The sequence below is a fragment of the Trachurus japonicus genome, chromosome 1 (assembly GCF_045865225.1).
Source record: "Trachurus japonicus isolate A0001 chromosome 1, Traja_1.0".
Classification (NCBI taxonomy): Eukaryota; Metazoa; Chordata; class Actinopteri; order Carangiformes; family Carangidae; genus Trachurus; species Trachurus japonicus.
In genome coordinates this window covers 16,496,810-16,512,752 of record NC_140907.1, presented here as the reverse complement: position 1 = coordinate 16,512,752, position 15,943 = coordinate 16,496,810, and the positions used below count along the sequence as shown (strand labels likewise).

General features: G+C 39.8%; 2 protein-coding genes across 7 annotated transcripts in view; one reads left to right on the top strand and one right to left on the bottom strand.

Moving 5' to 3' along the window:
• Window positions 1-811: 811 nt before the first annotated feature.
• exoc1l (exocyst complex component 1 like) lies at window positions 812-6,397 on the bottom strand. 4 transcript variants are annotated; one of them, XM_085776340.1, is made up of 4 exons: window positions 6,003-6,095; window positions 2,176-2,298; window positions 1,794-1,969; window positions 812-1,138 (listed from the first exon to the last, which is right to left on the bottom strand). In XM_085776340.1, exons 2-4 carry the CDS (start codon window positions 2,294-2,296, stop codon window positions 869-871), a joined length of 567 nt encoding a protein of 188 aa, XP_085632466.1. In that variant the 5' UTR covers window positions 2,297-2,298; window positions 6,003-6,095; the 3' UTR covers window positions 812-868. The 4 variants fall into 4 exon arrangements, with proteins under 4 accessions (XP_085632466.1, XP_085632449.1, XP_085632438.1 ...); XM_085776323.1 differs by lacking the exon at window positions 6,003-6,095 and adding an exon at window positions 6,283-6,397 and having other exon boundaries at window positions 816-1,138; window positions 1,794-1,972; XM_085776312.1 differs by having other exon boundaries at window positions 816-1,138; window positions 1,794-1,972.
• The window catches only part of clockb (clock circadian regulator b), a 20,896-nt gene continuing 10,400 nt past the window's right edge, over window positions 5,448-15,943 (top strand). For 2 of the 3 annotated variants that reach the window (XM_085776299.1, XM_085776279.1), the window contains exons 1-15: window positions 5,448-5,700; window positions 7,922-8,018; window positions 8,507-8,645; window positions 9,734-9,822; window positions 10,786-10,845; window positions 11,157-11,305; window positions 11,849-11,940; window positions 12,089-12,178; window positions 12,306-12,426; window positions 12,872-12,985; window positions 13,344-13,462; window positions 13,568-13,650; window positions 14,507-14,613; window positions 14,721-14,868; window positions 15,065-15,140. In XM_085776299.1, coding sequence (XP_085632425.1) covers window positions 9,806-9,822; window positions 10,786-10,845; window positions 11,157-11,305; window positions 11,849-11,940; window positions 12,089-12,178; window positions 12,306-12,426; window positions 12,872-12,985; window positions 13,344-13,462; window positions 13,568-13,650; window positions 14,507-14,613; window positions 14,721-14,868; window positions 15,065-15,140 — 1,176 coding nt within the window. In that variant the 5' untranslated portion in view covers window positions 5,448-5,700; window positions 7,922-8,018; window positions 8,507-8,645; window positions 9,734-9,805. Of the gene's footprint in view, window positions 5,701-5,807; window positions 6,135-7,921; window positions 8,019-8,506; window positions 8,646-9,733; window positions 9,823-10,785; window positions 10,846-11,156; window positions 11,306-11,848; window positions 11,941-12,088; window positions 12,179-12,305; window positions 12,427-12,871; window positions 12,986-13,343; window positions 13,463-13,567; window positions 13,651-14,506; window positions 14,614-14,720; window positions 14,869-15,064; window positions 15,141-15,943 lie in introns of those variants that run through there. The other variant, XM_085776289.1, reaches the window with a different exon arrangement.

Sequence of the window (15,943 nt, the reverse complement as noted above, 5' to 3'; positions counted from 1 at the left end):
GACCCTCCCGACGCCTGACAAAATGTGAGTAAATCGAGCATTATGTTGATATGGATGATACATATAAATTAAAAAGTGGATGTGATCGAATCAATTGAAATTTACAGACAAATAGCGACGGACACAGTTTTATATTTTTGTAGCGTTTTCTTTTCCATCAGGCAGATTTTAGGTCTACTAAATGCGCCTCTGTTTTTCTGGCGCCATCTGTTGATGAAAAAGTTGAATGAACAAGCGGAACAAAAATAACCAACCAGACGTTCTTGATATAATGCATCCATGGTCCTGGTCCAGTCCTAAGAGATAGTCAGTGTAATTGATTTCAGAAGTAGTGGAATGTAACCAAGTAGATTTACTCAAGTACTGAAAAGTACTTTTTTTGGGTAAATACATTTATGACACTCCAGGGAAATAAAACTACTCTGTATACACCACTATACATCATTAGTATAAAAGAGAGGTTGTGGCCTCAGTGGTAGCCTATTGCCAATTGAGGAAATATTAGTGTGATAAGTCCTAGGCCAGGGTAACACAAATATGCCCCTGTGGGAGACAAGTCAAAAAGCAGGGGGTTTGCAGTGTGTTTTATTTCTTCTAATTTTAAATTCACAGTTTTACATTAGTAAACAGAATAGCATACATTTGAGGATAAGTAATACAAGAAAAAAAAATCACAAATTGTGCCCTTGACAAATAACAAGCTGATTGAAACCTGTATGCCATGAAGACACATTCAGCAAAATATAATGCAAACAACTTTTCATGGTGAATTACTCCAAATCAACAATGAGCCTACATTTACTCCATAGTTCCTACTCAACGCAAGTTACAATAAAAGTGCTAGTTTTCTGGATGACACACACACACACTACGCATCCAGGGGCACTGGACACATGGAAAGACACACCAAATTTAATGCATAGAAGCATATCTGTGACAAAACAACACAGTCACCTCTGTTGGAGTAGAAGGAGGTGGGCTTGATGTAGGACCAGTCAAAGTTCCGCAAGTTCAGTGACTTCTGACAGTGTTGGTCACTTAGAGCAACCAGGGCACGCACAAGAGTGTATTTGGCTGAGCAGCTAATGGCCGTCACTGTCCGCACCTTGTCGAAGTGCAGCAGGAAACAGGGGTCGTCCTGAGGACACAAAATGATACAGAATGATATAATCAGCATCGACAGTACACAAAAAATAAATCTTTTGCTTAAAGCCTGAGCTGACATCATGATTTAACACGTAAAATAACACCATAAAGACCTAAATTAAATCAGTTCACTGGAGAACTGTAGTCCGATAATGCCAGAGGAGTCTGTCTGGAGTTTGACATACTTATTTCCATGTAAATAAGAAATTATGTTACGAAAAACATCCCAATTCCAATTCCAGCACAATAGTGCTAATGTTTATCTGATTCAATGTGGATGAGAGCTTCAGCTAAAACAATGTGGACCTTGAGTTAGTTTTTTTTTTTTTTATCACACCCATATTACAGTAGCTATTATTAACGACAGATAATAGCTTAACAGATAGAGTAGTCAATAAAATTGATATATACAGCAATGGGCATAGGTATTTGTGTTGTAGGCCCTTCTCTCTCTTGTACCATTTCTTTTGCATGACATTTTTTTCAGTATTTATTTAGGATTTCCATGAGAGAAAGTTCAAAATTATTTTTGGGTCTACACAAGACATTACATAGTAGTCTTATGTACAATAATTCTTTTGTGGCATGCATACCAACCTTTCCTTCTAATATTAAGACAGAAAAGGACTAGAAAGGTGGTTACTCACCACATCAGGGTCCCGTCCGTCAACAAGTGTCAGATCTAGCAGGGACCAGGTCTCAATCCTCCTGTAACAGTCCTGTATGCTGGAGCGTTTGGTGTGGGACTTCTTGGATCCAGACTTAAGGGGTGGCTCCGCTACCATACACTGCACTATACATAGCTGCACCACGTTGTTTTTTGCTACTGCAGAAAAATGAAAAGAAAAGAAAAAACACCAGATACAGTGCAGTAAAAGTTCAACCTTGCAAAAATGAAAGACTTAACACAGTCAGTGTTTAACACAACAGGAGGAGGACACATTGGGCATTAACAGTTTCTGTAGAACCAAAATAATATGCTGTATTATATTTTCTTTGAATGTTGTACTCATCGAAACTCATGCTTACCTGAGACACAAAGAAAATGTCTTCCATGCGATGGCTCCTCAATCTCAATAAACTCCACCAGTCTCTGTTTTGCAGGTCGGAATAAAACCCTCTGCATCTCCTCCCTCAGAAGAGACGACATCACTGGAGAGAGGAAGAAACAAAGAGAAGATAATCAAGATCGTGACACTGGACGACAGTGAAACCTGGCAGCGGTAAGGGAGGGAGGTGGTGATGTTTCCCCTGGTCAGACTGTGTGAAAATCTTTGGTTGTCTGTGCAATGCGCTCTTACAAACACACACACATACACACACACACACACACACACACACACACACACACACACACACACACACACACACACACACACACGCCACTCAGCAGCATTCAGGCTTGATGATCCCTGTTAATCTTTAATTTAAGTACTGACTTCATACCAACTGGCCAGTGTTTTCATCATGTTTACCCTTTTATTACTTCAATTAAGATCCATTATGACAATCCTGATATTGACCCAGAGTTCCTGCAAATATGGATTTTTTTACTTGACTGAAGTGTTTCTCACACAAAAACACACACGGATACACACTTTACCTGTAGTTGGATGTGATTACACTGTATGATTCCTTGCAGCACACACAGTGTCTTTCCCTCTCTCCCTCTGTGGTCTCTCTGTCTCCTCTCCAGTCACTCATACAGAGAAGATGAAATATAATGTGGCACGATGCCCAATGTTTGTCTGTGATTAAACGGTTGTTGTGTGGGGAAAGAATGTCCCACAGCACTCTGCACGGTTTCCATTACCCTGTGGTAATTCAATCTCTGAAAACAGGTACAAGTAGGGTGAAGCACTCAAATGGAGGGATTTCACCAGCACAGGATGCTTCACTTCTCTAGTGATCATGGTAGCAAGTTCCTAGATGTACTGAAAAGCAGAGAAAACATAATGTCACACTTTTGAGCATGTTTTTTTTTTTTGTCCATGTTCATGAGAGCCGGGTAAATAAAAAAACAGGGTGGGAGGAATTTTCCATGAGCAAAACCACCCCAGGATGAACCATACCAAAGCGCTGATTTGATTTGTTAGCTGGAAAGAGTGTGGCTCCATTGGATTTGTCACATTTGTGAAAACAAAGATGGGTCGTTCCACAGCTAAGTGCTTTATAGTTGTTGTTGTTGTTGATGGTTTTTGTGGGTGTTCTCTTGAAAGGCTTTTTGCCTCTGAGATGGAAAAGATGAGCAGATGGGCAGGAAGTAGGGAGGAAATATACAAGTGTTGAATCTAATGAATAACACATGAGGTTTATTGTACTTACTTATCATAAACTTTAACCCCAGTAGGCCCATATCTGCCATGTGCAATGAAAGGGGTATTTTGTGCAGGAATAACTGGAGAAAATCCCTGAATTTGCATTAGAATAGCGTTTGTAATCTGCGATAGAAGGAACGAATTTCCCAGGGGGACAAATAAAGTTTAAAGTCTAAAGAAAGAATAAAAGCTGCACATCTTCTTAATATTTAATGGATACACTGCATCAATATATCTGTAGTTCTAGTTATGATTATTTATATGAGCATTCCCATCATCTCTGACATTGCAGTCTGTGAAAACATCAAGGTGAGTAACTATTAACATCAGTAGGAAATAAATTCAGAGGAATCAACATATAAAAAAATACTGTATGCAGACAATGTTGGAGGCATTTGAAATTATTAGAGAGGATGAAGATGCCAGAAAGGGTGAGGAGTAGATCTGCGTATACCTGTGCAGGGCTGGATGAAGTATAAGACGCAGGGACAGAAGGGAAGGAAAAAAGAGACAAGATTAAAGGGGATGCAGCAGAGAGAAAAGACTATCAAGAAGTGTAAGTCACATTTGGAAAGACTATAAAAAATAGGGAGAAAAAGGGAAGGGAAAAAAGGAGATACAAAGGATATTTAAAAAAGGGGGAAATAGAGCAAAGGAGGAGGCAACAGAATAGCCAAAGAAAAAAGAGAAACGGAGCAGAGTAGGTGAAAAAAAAGATGAGACTTTGAAGAGGAATTAAGGACTACAGGCCTATAATACGGATTATGCAGGAAGGTGTGATGGAAGAAGCAAGATGAGAAAAGAGAGTAGATATGAAAAGGGGGAGACTCCTCCAAAGGCAGATGATGATAGCGAGTAATCTGAACAAAGCATTAGAGAAAATGATGACAGAGAGGGAAGGGAAGATGAGGGGGGCACATTGAGTTCAAAGAGAGTAAGTAGATTTAAGAAAATAAAACAGGGCACAGAGAAACTCAGAGAAGGTGCAGTCAGGAGGTATGATGAGACCAAGCAGGAGCAAAGAGTTAATGAGGTTGTTACTATTACACATTAAATAAACTAGATCAGAGCTAAATGAAAACTTGTATTTGATGCACAACTGGCCAAAGGCTGAAATTACAAGCATACCAGTGTAATTAGGGAGGCTAGCTCCAACTACTGCTGTTTTCATATAGAGCTTACAATATTATGTGGTAATTACTTCTATTGCTTTTCCATAAGTCACTTACAATATGTCACCTTGCCTGCTATATTCCTCCTGACAATGCTGCAGGTCTTATAGCTTTGTCAGATGTGCACATATATTTCCAAGTCAATGTTTTTTTTCTTCCTATTTATGTTGAAAAACGATGTTGTTAGCTTTGTGTTAAGCAATTTTATGACTTCCTTTACTTATATTAACAATTTTCTGAGTTATGTCATTAGAAATAACATGGGTGTCTATGACAAACGAAATTAACACCTGATAACAAAAAAGATTTATAACGTCAAAGTGTACCAATATCATAAATCTATGGGAACCTCGACAAAGTACAGGTGTAACGTCACGGCTTGTGGAGCCTGTGATTGGATGTCGATAAAAGGGGAAACCCCTCTGCCATCAGACAGGGCCATCCCTACCCTGCTCTGCACCCTCCTGGCTACCATCCAATGTCACATTCACGGTCCATTCACTACAACCTCACCTAACCCGTTTTCCTGGAAATAATGTCAAGAATGTATGAAATGCATACTATCACCATTATGGAAAAATAAATAAATAAATAAAACAGAGCCGCATTTATCATTTATTAACATCTACTTATTGTGCAAATGCAAATGCTTCAATGAAATAGGAATTAACTGCTTGTCCGTGGCTACTATGGCCCTTCTCGCTTTAAATGCATGAATTTGCATGTCTAGAGGCGGAATCGCTACGCTTTATATATTCTCCATCATATCAAAAAAAAAAAAAAAAAAGTAGGTTACACCGATTGTGGACAAGACTGGCAGGAAAAGCCACAAAAACACGCAGAGTCATTTCCCCCATTGAAGATCCTCTCCGTTTTTCGCTGCTACTGTACTTGCAAAATAGTGCGCCCTACTGTCTCTATTGCGCATGACTGTACGTCGTAATATGAAGTAGGCCTCCTGTTTTTCTCCCCAACCCGGAGTGCTCCTGGCCCCCACCGCCTCCTCCTCGATGCAACGTTCAAGTAAGCAAAAACACGCAGGCTGCCGTCGATCTATCGCCAAGGTAAGGATTTTTAATGCACATATCCGAGGTAGATTGTGTCGTAGCGCCACCGCCGTGCTCGGTAAACGGTGTATGTGTGTGTGTATGTATCTATGTATGTGTGTGTGTGTGTGTGTGTGTTGTTTAGCGTGCGGAAGCGGTCGGACTGCAGCGGAGGCTTCGGGACTGTTTCCGCACGCTTGAGGGAGAGCAAGGCCCAGTGACCCACATTCAGAGCAGCCAGTGTCTATGTGTACGAGTGGGCGAGCGCGTGCGCGTAGCCCTGTTAGTGTGTGAGTGTGTATGTGTGTGTGTGTACATACATCTGCCGCGAAAATGTTTCCACCATCGCTGGCTTTAGTCGCCTTTCCGCCGCCGACATTTGTGTTTTTGACGGGTTTTTACGAGGATCGTTCAGGCTCGGTGTTTTCTCGCGGCGTTGTAAAGGACCGACGGTAAATATTTCACAGATTTTATTTTGTCTCCAATGTCAGTTGTTGCGTGACAGGCAGCTTGAGGCTGGGCGCCAGCTCGCCTGTATTTAAGAGCTGATATTCCCCTCTCTGGTTATTTAACAAACGTGAACCCCCGGCCCCCTTTTACCTGTCACAACTGTGCCATTCAGCGTCGGCGAGGGTCCCGTGAGAAAACGGCGGCAGTAAGAGCATTAAATCTCTGGAGTTAAATGGGCAGTTTTCGGTAGCAAGCTTAGTTAGCCAGGCTGCTAGCTGGCTATATGGGTTGCTCTCTTTTCGGTTGTATAACGAACACCTGTGGCACTAAAAGGTGCGTTAAAACGTTACTGTGAGTGTGTGAAAGCTTGTGCTTGTGTGGGCCGGGGGCTTCAGATGGTCTCCGCCGGGTCATAATAGAGCTAATATCAGTGTTTATTCACTGACAGTACTGGACTGTGGCTAGCAGTATCGCCCAATGAAGACGCTCAGTCTAATGAGGCTTCACTTATTGGCCATCAGGAATACATGACTGTAGGTCAGGCCAGTCCCCCCCCCCACTAAACCAGAGGCCCGGGGTCCTCAAAATGGCTCAACTAAACATCACAATCTCACTATTATCTCACACTGGAGTCGGTACACTGACAATCTAGCCGGATGATTATGTTATCCAACGGTTTTACTTTACCCACCGTGACCTTCCTGCCCACAGTAGTAATATCTTCAGCAAAATCCTCTTAAATGGGGTTCATTGGGACACAGTGTGATTTAAATGGTGGTCTGTTGTTTACCCACTGGGCTCTGGGACTGGCTGACAAGTTTGGGCTGTAATTCACCAAGACAACACAGATTTACTGAACGTGTTGTTATAAGCTGGTTTGATTAATCAATTTGATGATTTAATCACAGCTGCACTGATATTCAAATAGTCTTTTTAATCTTTTTTTGTATTCCAATAATATCAAACCTTTAGTGGTTGAAGGCCATATGTGATAGTAAACCTCAGATCTTTGTGTTTTGGCTGCCAGGTTAGACAAAAAAAAGCATTATATCCACTCCTTAGAAATTGAAAAAAAGAAAATAATTGTCATCAATTACAGTTTCTCAGTAGTAACGCTATTATGGTTATTATGTTGGTCATTGCTCCCACAACACCTTGAAGATAATCAGGTGAATAATAAATGAGGAAAATAACAGAAGTGAAACAATTTGTTCAGTGAACAGAAATTTTAAGTAGCAGCTACTGTATTTTGGTAATTGATGAATTATTCCAGTAATTACATTCAATCAAACAAACCAAACATGCACTGCTTCCAATTTTCTGATTGTGAAGATTTTCTTCTTTTTGTTTTATATCATTGTGAATTAACAATTTTTCTGGATGCGGACTGTGGCTCAGACAGCATCCTGACCCCATCTTGACCTTCAACAATTTTGATGTACTGTATATATCAAACAACTGATAGGTTAACTGAAAAATGCACTTGGCATATTAACTGATGAGACAATAGAATGATTAATTGCATCCTTAATCTTATAGCAGTGCGGCTGTTTAAGCAAAAATCAAGAATTAGAGGATAGCACCACAATCTTTGAGAAAATGGTGGGCATTTTCTGACATTTTATTAACCGAATGAAATAAGCTGTTTGCAGCCCCCATTTCCTGTTTTTAACTTGCAGCAACTAACACATTTACATTCCTGGTTGGCCTCTTGAATTTGCATGCATGGTAAACACTGAGAAGGGTGAGTGGTATGTTTGTCACTGAGCCTGGGGTTTTTGTGTTGCAGGTGAGGTGTGGCTTACACGTGACTTGGTTTGTCAGTGCCTGAAAGGAGAAGATCTACAGTGCAACTGCTGCTTTCTGCAAGGGGGACATTACAGAAGGTAAATTCAAAGATTTTCTATAATTACCTCTCCTTCATTAAATGTGTCCCCATGCTCCAAATGAACTGCTCTTACGAGTACTTGAAATGTAAGCATAGTAATCCTTTTTATTCGTTGTTAATAATTTTTTTGTTTATCAGCAACTTGTTTAAAAATAATTGTGCTTGTAACAAGAAAAGCTGCTGCACATTGTTACACTAAAATGACACATTGTAAAATTATAGATCGATCTAAGTGAGCTATAATATTTTGCATATGAAAGGTATCTCAAATGTCAAAGATCCTTTTCTTTTCTTTTTTTAGTTTTTCTCATTCATTTTATTTACAACAAAGTTATTATTTCTGAATAGGATATTTCTAGCTGCAGTTGCACTCACTCTTCCTGTGGCAATAAAGATGGCAAATTTCTTAAAAACTGCCCCCTATCAACCCAATGACCCCACATGACCCTGCATGACCCCACTTTTCTGCTATGATTTCTCCCGCAGGTTTGGTTGACCACCATGTCTTTCCTGTGGTCTGGTGCCCTCTCGTGACCCCAATGACCTCAGCGGCAACTTTGACCCCAAACCCTTTCTACGACCCCTAAGAAAAGACGTTAACTGACCGTGCATGAGCTGCAGTGGGGTGAGAAATCTGAGAAATGAATACGCACGCACTTATACACTACACATCACACAGTAAGGCACAGTGTCGTGATAAACTAAGTTTATAAAGGAGTGTAAACTATGATCATGCAGTTGATTACTTTTAAACCAATAAAATCTAATTACAATATATTTAGATCTATGCTTCTCAACATATTGCAACAGATGTTTATATTCTTGTACAAATATGGTCATCTGACATCTGTGGTATGATTCATTTTGCTCTAGATTTATCTGTTATTTGTGTATTGATAAGGTAGCCCAATGTCAGAATCTATTGTGAATGGTAGTGTTAATGATTATTAGATAATGATTATTACTAAATGTATCTATTTATGTACTTATTGTTATTATATGCATCAACAAGGAGTTGGAATCAAGTATAGTTCACTCTGCAGGCTTGGCCTGTTGTCATAAAAGACCTCAGTTAACCTGTTTGTCAGGAAGAGTGTGTGTAAAAGGACAGCAGCTAACTTAGGGCGGGAAACTTTCTCATAATTTGATTTCCAGTTGTCATGAATTTGTGTGCCTAACCATTCACTTATATTTTTAGTCCACTGAATTGGAAAATACTGTATCATGACTGTTGCTTAATACAGTACAATTACTTGTTTGTTTGTTTTTTTTTAATATATTTTATTTTTTGATTATTTTAAGAACAAAGTTACATTTACAAACTGACAAGACAAAATCAAATCAAGGAAAAACTCAATATCCACAAGGTGGCAAAGTAAAAATGAAATGAACTCACAATGACAGGACAATAGAAAGTGGAAAAATAATTAAACTAATTTCAGGGTCCAGTGGAAATGTAACCCCTTGAATGTTTGATAGAGTTTCACATACAAACCCCTGCAGTTAAGAACACTGCCAGGTAGAATGAAGACATGTTCCTTCCTCTGTGCCACATACAAAACAAAGAGGTGATATAGTGGAGTTGTATTTGTGTAATTTATGTGGGGTAATATACAGCTGATGCAGTTGAAGTTGAATTGTATCAGCCTATACCTTGCATTTAAAGTAGAGGTGACCCTGTTGTTTGTTTGTTTTCTTTTACTATCCCTCTAGGTGGTCTTCCAAATGCCTACCTCACGCCTAAAGAGCAATTCACTCCAGCCACAGCCCTGATCAGCAGCCACCATGACATCAAGCATAGGGTATGTACTACACACAAACAATACACTCAGTGGCCTCTTTAATAGGTACACCTACTCAAGCCATAAAGTCTACCTCAACAAATTTGAGTACCTTTACCAAGTTTTTGTCGAGTAGAGGAGGTTTTGTTCTTGACTTAAAGGACAATTACAGGCAAATTCAACCTGGGGCTTTAGTTTCCTAATATTTTAGTTCAAAAAGAATGAATCTGTTATGCAGTAGTTCTGTCTGTCCCTGCATCGCCACAGCAGAGTATAATGGGACCTTTACATCCCACAAAACCGCAAATTTGTCAGATGGCTATTCAAACATACACTGAGGGGTTTGTTTACTTTAAGAAAGCCGACATGTTTGAAAACAGAGCTGTAATACAAAGTCTCGCGCGAGACTAAAGTGGCAACTGAGAATTTTAGGTTGGTTTACCATAGAAGACATGCATATACACACTGTACATGTACATTTTCAGATACCCAAGACATAACGGTACTTTAATTACCTCTTGCAAATATAATTATTGTCATTGTTAAATAAAAGAAATGACATGCTAACATAAATGAAATGTTTTTTCAACATTATTTTCTTGCAGTGTTGCACAGTAAAATAGTAGTGATTTTAAAGGTATTAAATCACAGTTCCAAATAATGTCCATCAGTGCAAGTGTTTGTATTGACCTACATTAATTGAAATGTAAGCAAGAACATGCATTGTTGCACACTCAACCTCCTTGGCAGGCAAAACACATTCCTTCTCTCTCTTTCTGTCTCACTCTATTTTTTTGTGTGTGACCAACCCAAAAATAAACCTGTCATGCAGGAATCCTCTCATTAGCCAACTTCTATCTTTAACTATTATTAACAATGCATATCTGCTTTCAAGCTGCCAACAATTGTGCGCACACAGGAAAACTACAAAAGAAATTGGTAATAATTATGCGAAGTCTGTAAAAACCTTTTCTCCTCCTATAGGGATGATTGTAGCATCTTTGATGGGTTGATGGAAGAAGATGAAAAGGACAAAGCAAAACGGTAAGATATAGATGTTGGCACAGTGTGTCTTTAACATCAGTAAACCAGACCCATTCATAAAACATCACATGTTAATTAAGGGCTTGCGTCATGACCCACACCCTGTGAAGAATGTACTATGTCAAAAGACTGTGTACATATGTACGTATATACTATATGTATGCCCTACATCTGGTTAACATCTGCTCATTATTATCCTCGTTGCTTGCTATTACAGATGCAGTCAAAAACTGGGGCAAAAAATCTCTTTGCCTAAAAACCTATGATTGCATCACATTTACAATCTAATTTATCACTGTTTTGGATCCTAGCGTGTCCCGTAACAAGTCTGAGAAGAAACGGAGAGACCAGTTCAATGTCCTCATCAAGGAACTCGGCACGATGTTGCCGGGCAACACCAGGAAGATGGACAAGTCCACCATCCTGCAGAAAAGCATCGACTTCCTGTGTAAACACAAAGGTCAGAGTTTTCTACTATCCTCACCTTGCGTCCTGTGTTTATGTTGAGCAGCTCACAGGATGGACACTTCTTGTTCTATATTTAGCTGCTCTCAGTGCTTGTTTACCCTCATCACTAAAGCCTGTTGAAATCATATTTTATTACACTTTTTATGAGACCTGGTCACTGTGTGTGTTATTCTTCAATGAAGTATTGATATGAATAACCATTGCATGTGTGAATCCTGCCCTTGACTTGAGACCTGAATACCATGAGGTGAAATATGTAATTACCGCGCACAAGTTGCTGCTGCTTGTAATCCTTCCTCTTTTTGCTGCGCGTGATAATTAACTTATCGTCAGCATTATTATCAGCTCCCACTGCTCTTGCGCACTGTGTTATCTACTTCTCTGTTTAACTGCCTTGCTTTTACTCTGAGCTTTGAACTATCAATTCATTGTTTACTATGCTGGTCTGTGTTATTGCCTAGTTTGTTTTTGTGAGGAGCCTTGGATGTCCTGTCCTCTGATGACTTTTTCCCTTTCTTCATTTCTCCTTCCTCAGAGATCGCAGCCCAGTCGGAATCGAGTGAGATCAGGCAGGACTGGAAGCCTCCATTTCTCAGCAATGAAGAGTTCACCCAGCTCATGCTGGAGGTCAGAAACCTCTCCTTTTCTACTGTAACACTAGCTGTTACGAAACATTGAAATAAAATTTAAAATCAGTTTTGATTCAAACAAACTCTTTCTCATTCTACTGCTGTCGATCAAATATGAACCTGTTCTTCTTGTTGTACGTTATCAGGCTCTGGATGGATTCTTTATAGCAATAATGACTGATGGCAACATCCTCTATGTCTCTGAGAGTGTCACCTCACTACTAGAACACCTACCGGTGGGTAACACAGTTTTTAGTCTGGTCTGTATTAGTTATCAGCTTTGCTGTAGAACAAATATAAAAGGCATTTTATTTATTGTTGTTAATGTGTGTTTTCTCATGTACGTATGTTTGTGTTCCCCAGGCGGACTTGGTGGACCAGAACCTGCTAAACTTCCTTCCAATTGGGGAACACTCCGAGGTGTACAAGGCTCTGTCCACACACCCCAGCGACCCCGAGAGCCTTAACACCGATTACCTGAAGAGTCAGTAAAACCATTTTCATCATAGTGTCTGCTTTTCTGACATTATTTAATGATTGTATTGATTGAATGCAATCAAACAAAAAACAATACATGGATAACATAAAAAATGGGAATCGTAGTCCAGTGTGTACAGCTTGAAGCTATTATCATTTTTTTTCACATGATTGTGATTTTTGAATTATAATATTCAAAGCAAAATGGAGAGAAACAAAACAAACTGAACACCCCCATTGTTTCTACCAGAATCAGTGTGGGTTTTCAGTTGTTGTTGTTTTTAATTAAAACCTTGCATATAACTCTGTCAAAATTGAAATGAAAAAGACTTCAAAATGGTGTTTTTCATTGTTCTGTAGCGAATCATAGCCCAGAGCACAATAGACCAGAAATACTGCCTTCATTTGTGCATGTTAGGACATGATTGTCTCTTGTCTTCTCTTTTCTCCAGCTAAGAATCACATGGAGTTCTGTTGCCATATGCTACGAGGGGCAATTGACCCCAAAGAACCCCCTGTTTATGAGTATGTGAAGTTCATCGGGAACTTCAAGTCCCTCAACAACGGTGAGTCAGGTGAAGAGCTAAGTTTAATTGATTTTAGTCATTAATACCGCATTGTGTGCAAGACACTTCAGAAGTCATGGACTTTTAAGTCGGGTGACAGTCGTGTAAAAGTCAAATTATTTATATCTTTGCACATGAATGTTCATGGAGAAGTCAAATGTACAAACATAAAACTGGCATTTGTCCAAGAATTGTTGTTTTAAGAAGTTCATTATATTTCAGTACAGATTACCATTTGGTCAGTGCACATAGTTTTCATGTGGTCAATCAAACACTCATCTTGAGCGTGGTCATCGTATGCCTTACCTGCACAGACAACCACACCGTATATTCATTGACTCTGTTTCTTGTTGTGTAGTTCCCAATGTGACAAGGAATGGTCTGGCAGGCGTGTTACAGCGGTCGCTACAACCTGCATTTGACGACCAGGTGTGCTTTGTAGCCACAGTTCGACTGGCCAAACCTCAATTTATTAAGGTACACACACACACACACACACACACTCTCTCTCACACTCAAGATCACAGTCATGTAATGAAATAACAATTTTATCTTGTATATTGTCCCTTGTTATTTTCACAGGAAATGTGTACGGTCGAGGAGCCTAATGAAGAATTCACCTCCAGGCACAGTTTAGAATGGAAGTTCCTGTTTTTAGACCACAGGTAAACACACAAACCCACACATGCCATTATAGTCATTATATGCATGTCAGATGGTTGAATAGGTAGAAAAGCTATGTTTGGCCACTTCTGCAACTTCCTGAAATTGATGATGATGAGGCGACGGCAAGGGTTTGAGCTTCTCAAACTCACTTTTTCGTTCTTCACACACCTATTTTGTACTCTTTTCCACCTGAGTAGAGCATTCAGGAGCATTCAGGAGAAACAGTTCGAATCCCCATATTCAAACAATAGCTGCGTTTCCATTACAGATTTTCGCAAAATAAAAGCGATATTTCTGAAATATTTCTTGAAAAAGTGCAATTGCTATTTGTGGGTGTTTCCATTGAAAGGAAAAGGAAAGGAGCCAATCTCCTTCAACCATGCACGGAAAAGGGGAATGATAGGAAAGGTTTTTCTAATTTATTGAGAAACAATGCCCAGGTCAGCAATGCATGACAAAGAAACATGTGGTTCATTTGTCCCCTCAAGTTACATAAACCAACACAGCTGGACACACACAACTCCGGTGACGCCGGTGACGTGTAGAAAAGCGAAAAAAGTGTTTCCATTACACTTTTGCGATACACGTTTGTATCGATGTATCGACACCTCATGAGAGCGTAAAAACGTTTTAGCGATATTTGATAGTTTTTTCGAAATGTAGGTGTTTCCATTACCAGTTTTTCATTGCGATATTTAGGTTTTGCGCATTTCAAGGGGTAATGGAAACGCACCTAATGATACATCTGGCCAGGGTGGTTATTCTGAACAACACTTGACTTATATGGGATCAGGAGACTTGTTGTACAAAGTGCACCTGTAAGAGTATAATCCTTTTATACTTTTCTTCTTTCAGAGCTCCACCAATCATAGGCTACCTGCCTTTTGAGGTCCTGGGAACATCGGGGTACGACTATTACCATGTGGATGACCTGGAGACACTAGCCAAGTGTCATGAACACTGTGAGGGCTCATATTTATTAATTTTTTTTTTTTTAAGAATTCCTTGTAAAAGCCATTCCCCTATTATTTCTAACATCCTTGCTCTTGTCTGCCTCTCTCACGTTAAGTGATGCAGTACGGTAAAGGGAAGTCTTGCTACTACCGTTTCCTGACTAAAGGTCAACAGTGGATCTGGCTGCAGACGCATTACTACATCACCTATCACCAGTGGAACTCAAGGCCTGAGTTTATTGTCTGCACACACACAGTAGTCAGGTACTGAAGCTGGGTGCTCCGTCTTCGTCCCTTGTTCTCTGTAGCTTTTACTAATAAACACATCATTTCAGACCATTGGCAGAATCTCAAATGATAAAAGGCAAAATGTTCTAAATGGTTTTCACATGTCTTATGCACACACACATTCTCCATAACAGTCTGTCCCTAAACCCACCACTTTTTGTCCAAAATCCAGCTATGCAGAGGTGAGGGCAGAGCAGCGTAGAGAACTGGGTATCGAGGAGTCCAGTCCAGGGGTCGCTGTGGATAAGGTGAGAAATTACTACTAGAAATCAAAACTGTATCGTTAAAAGTAATATAAATGGTACACTTTATTTTGTATGCAAGACTAAGAGCTAAAATCTATATGTTTTTATTGTTGTTATATGTTGAATATATATATTTTACATGTGTAAAATGATATATTCAGCTTCTTAATGAGACATTACATTTTTAGATATGTCAAAATAAGGGCCAAAAACTTTCTACTTGAACAGAAGTTAAAGGCCTCAATTTTTTACAATCTTTTTATCCATTACTCTCTGTCAGGGAGTTGTCTATTAAAGCAGATATCATCGGCACGGCCGTTTCGGCTAATGCTGTGTTCAAGGCAGGCTTTTGAAACCGTAAGTTACAGCTTCAAGTCACAACTACGACTTGGTAGCGTTCCAGGTAACCCGTAGCTCGTGTTTTTACCGTCCTGTTGTCTGTGAAAGTTCCCTATAACGGCCACTCGTAACTTCCGACCCGTGAACTCGCACCAGATCGAACTGGTATGACTTCACAGGAAGGAAAAACACAAAGTACGAGTTTCCTTGAACGCACCATGAGTTAGCAGCCCCCGCCCTTGTCAGGCATCAATTGGTCCTCGTGCTACGTCACCACATTCACGCGCATCCCTTGGCTGCACACACAGCCCTTCATGCCGTTCTCTCCCCTCATTGGATAACACTTGTATCCCACAAGGAAAATTTTCTCCTCGGGTTACAGCAGAGCAGAGTGACGGAGAGACTCGTGTTTAGGCTGAAATACTTCATGTAAGTGATTGCTGACGGAAAATAGGACTATTTAGGAC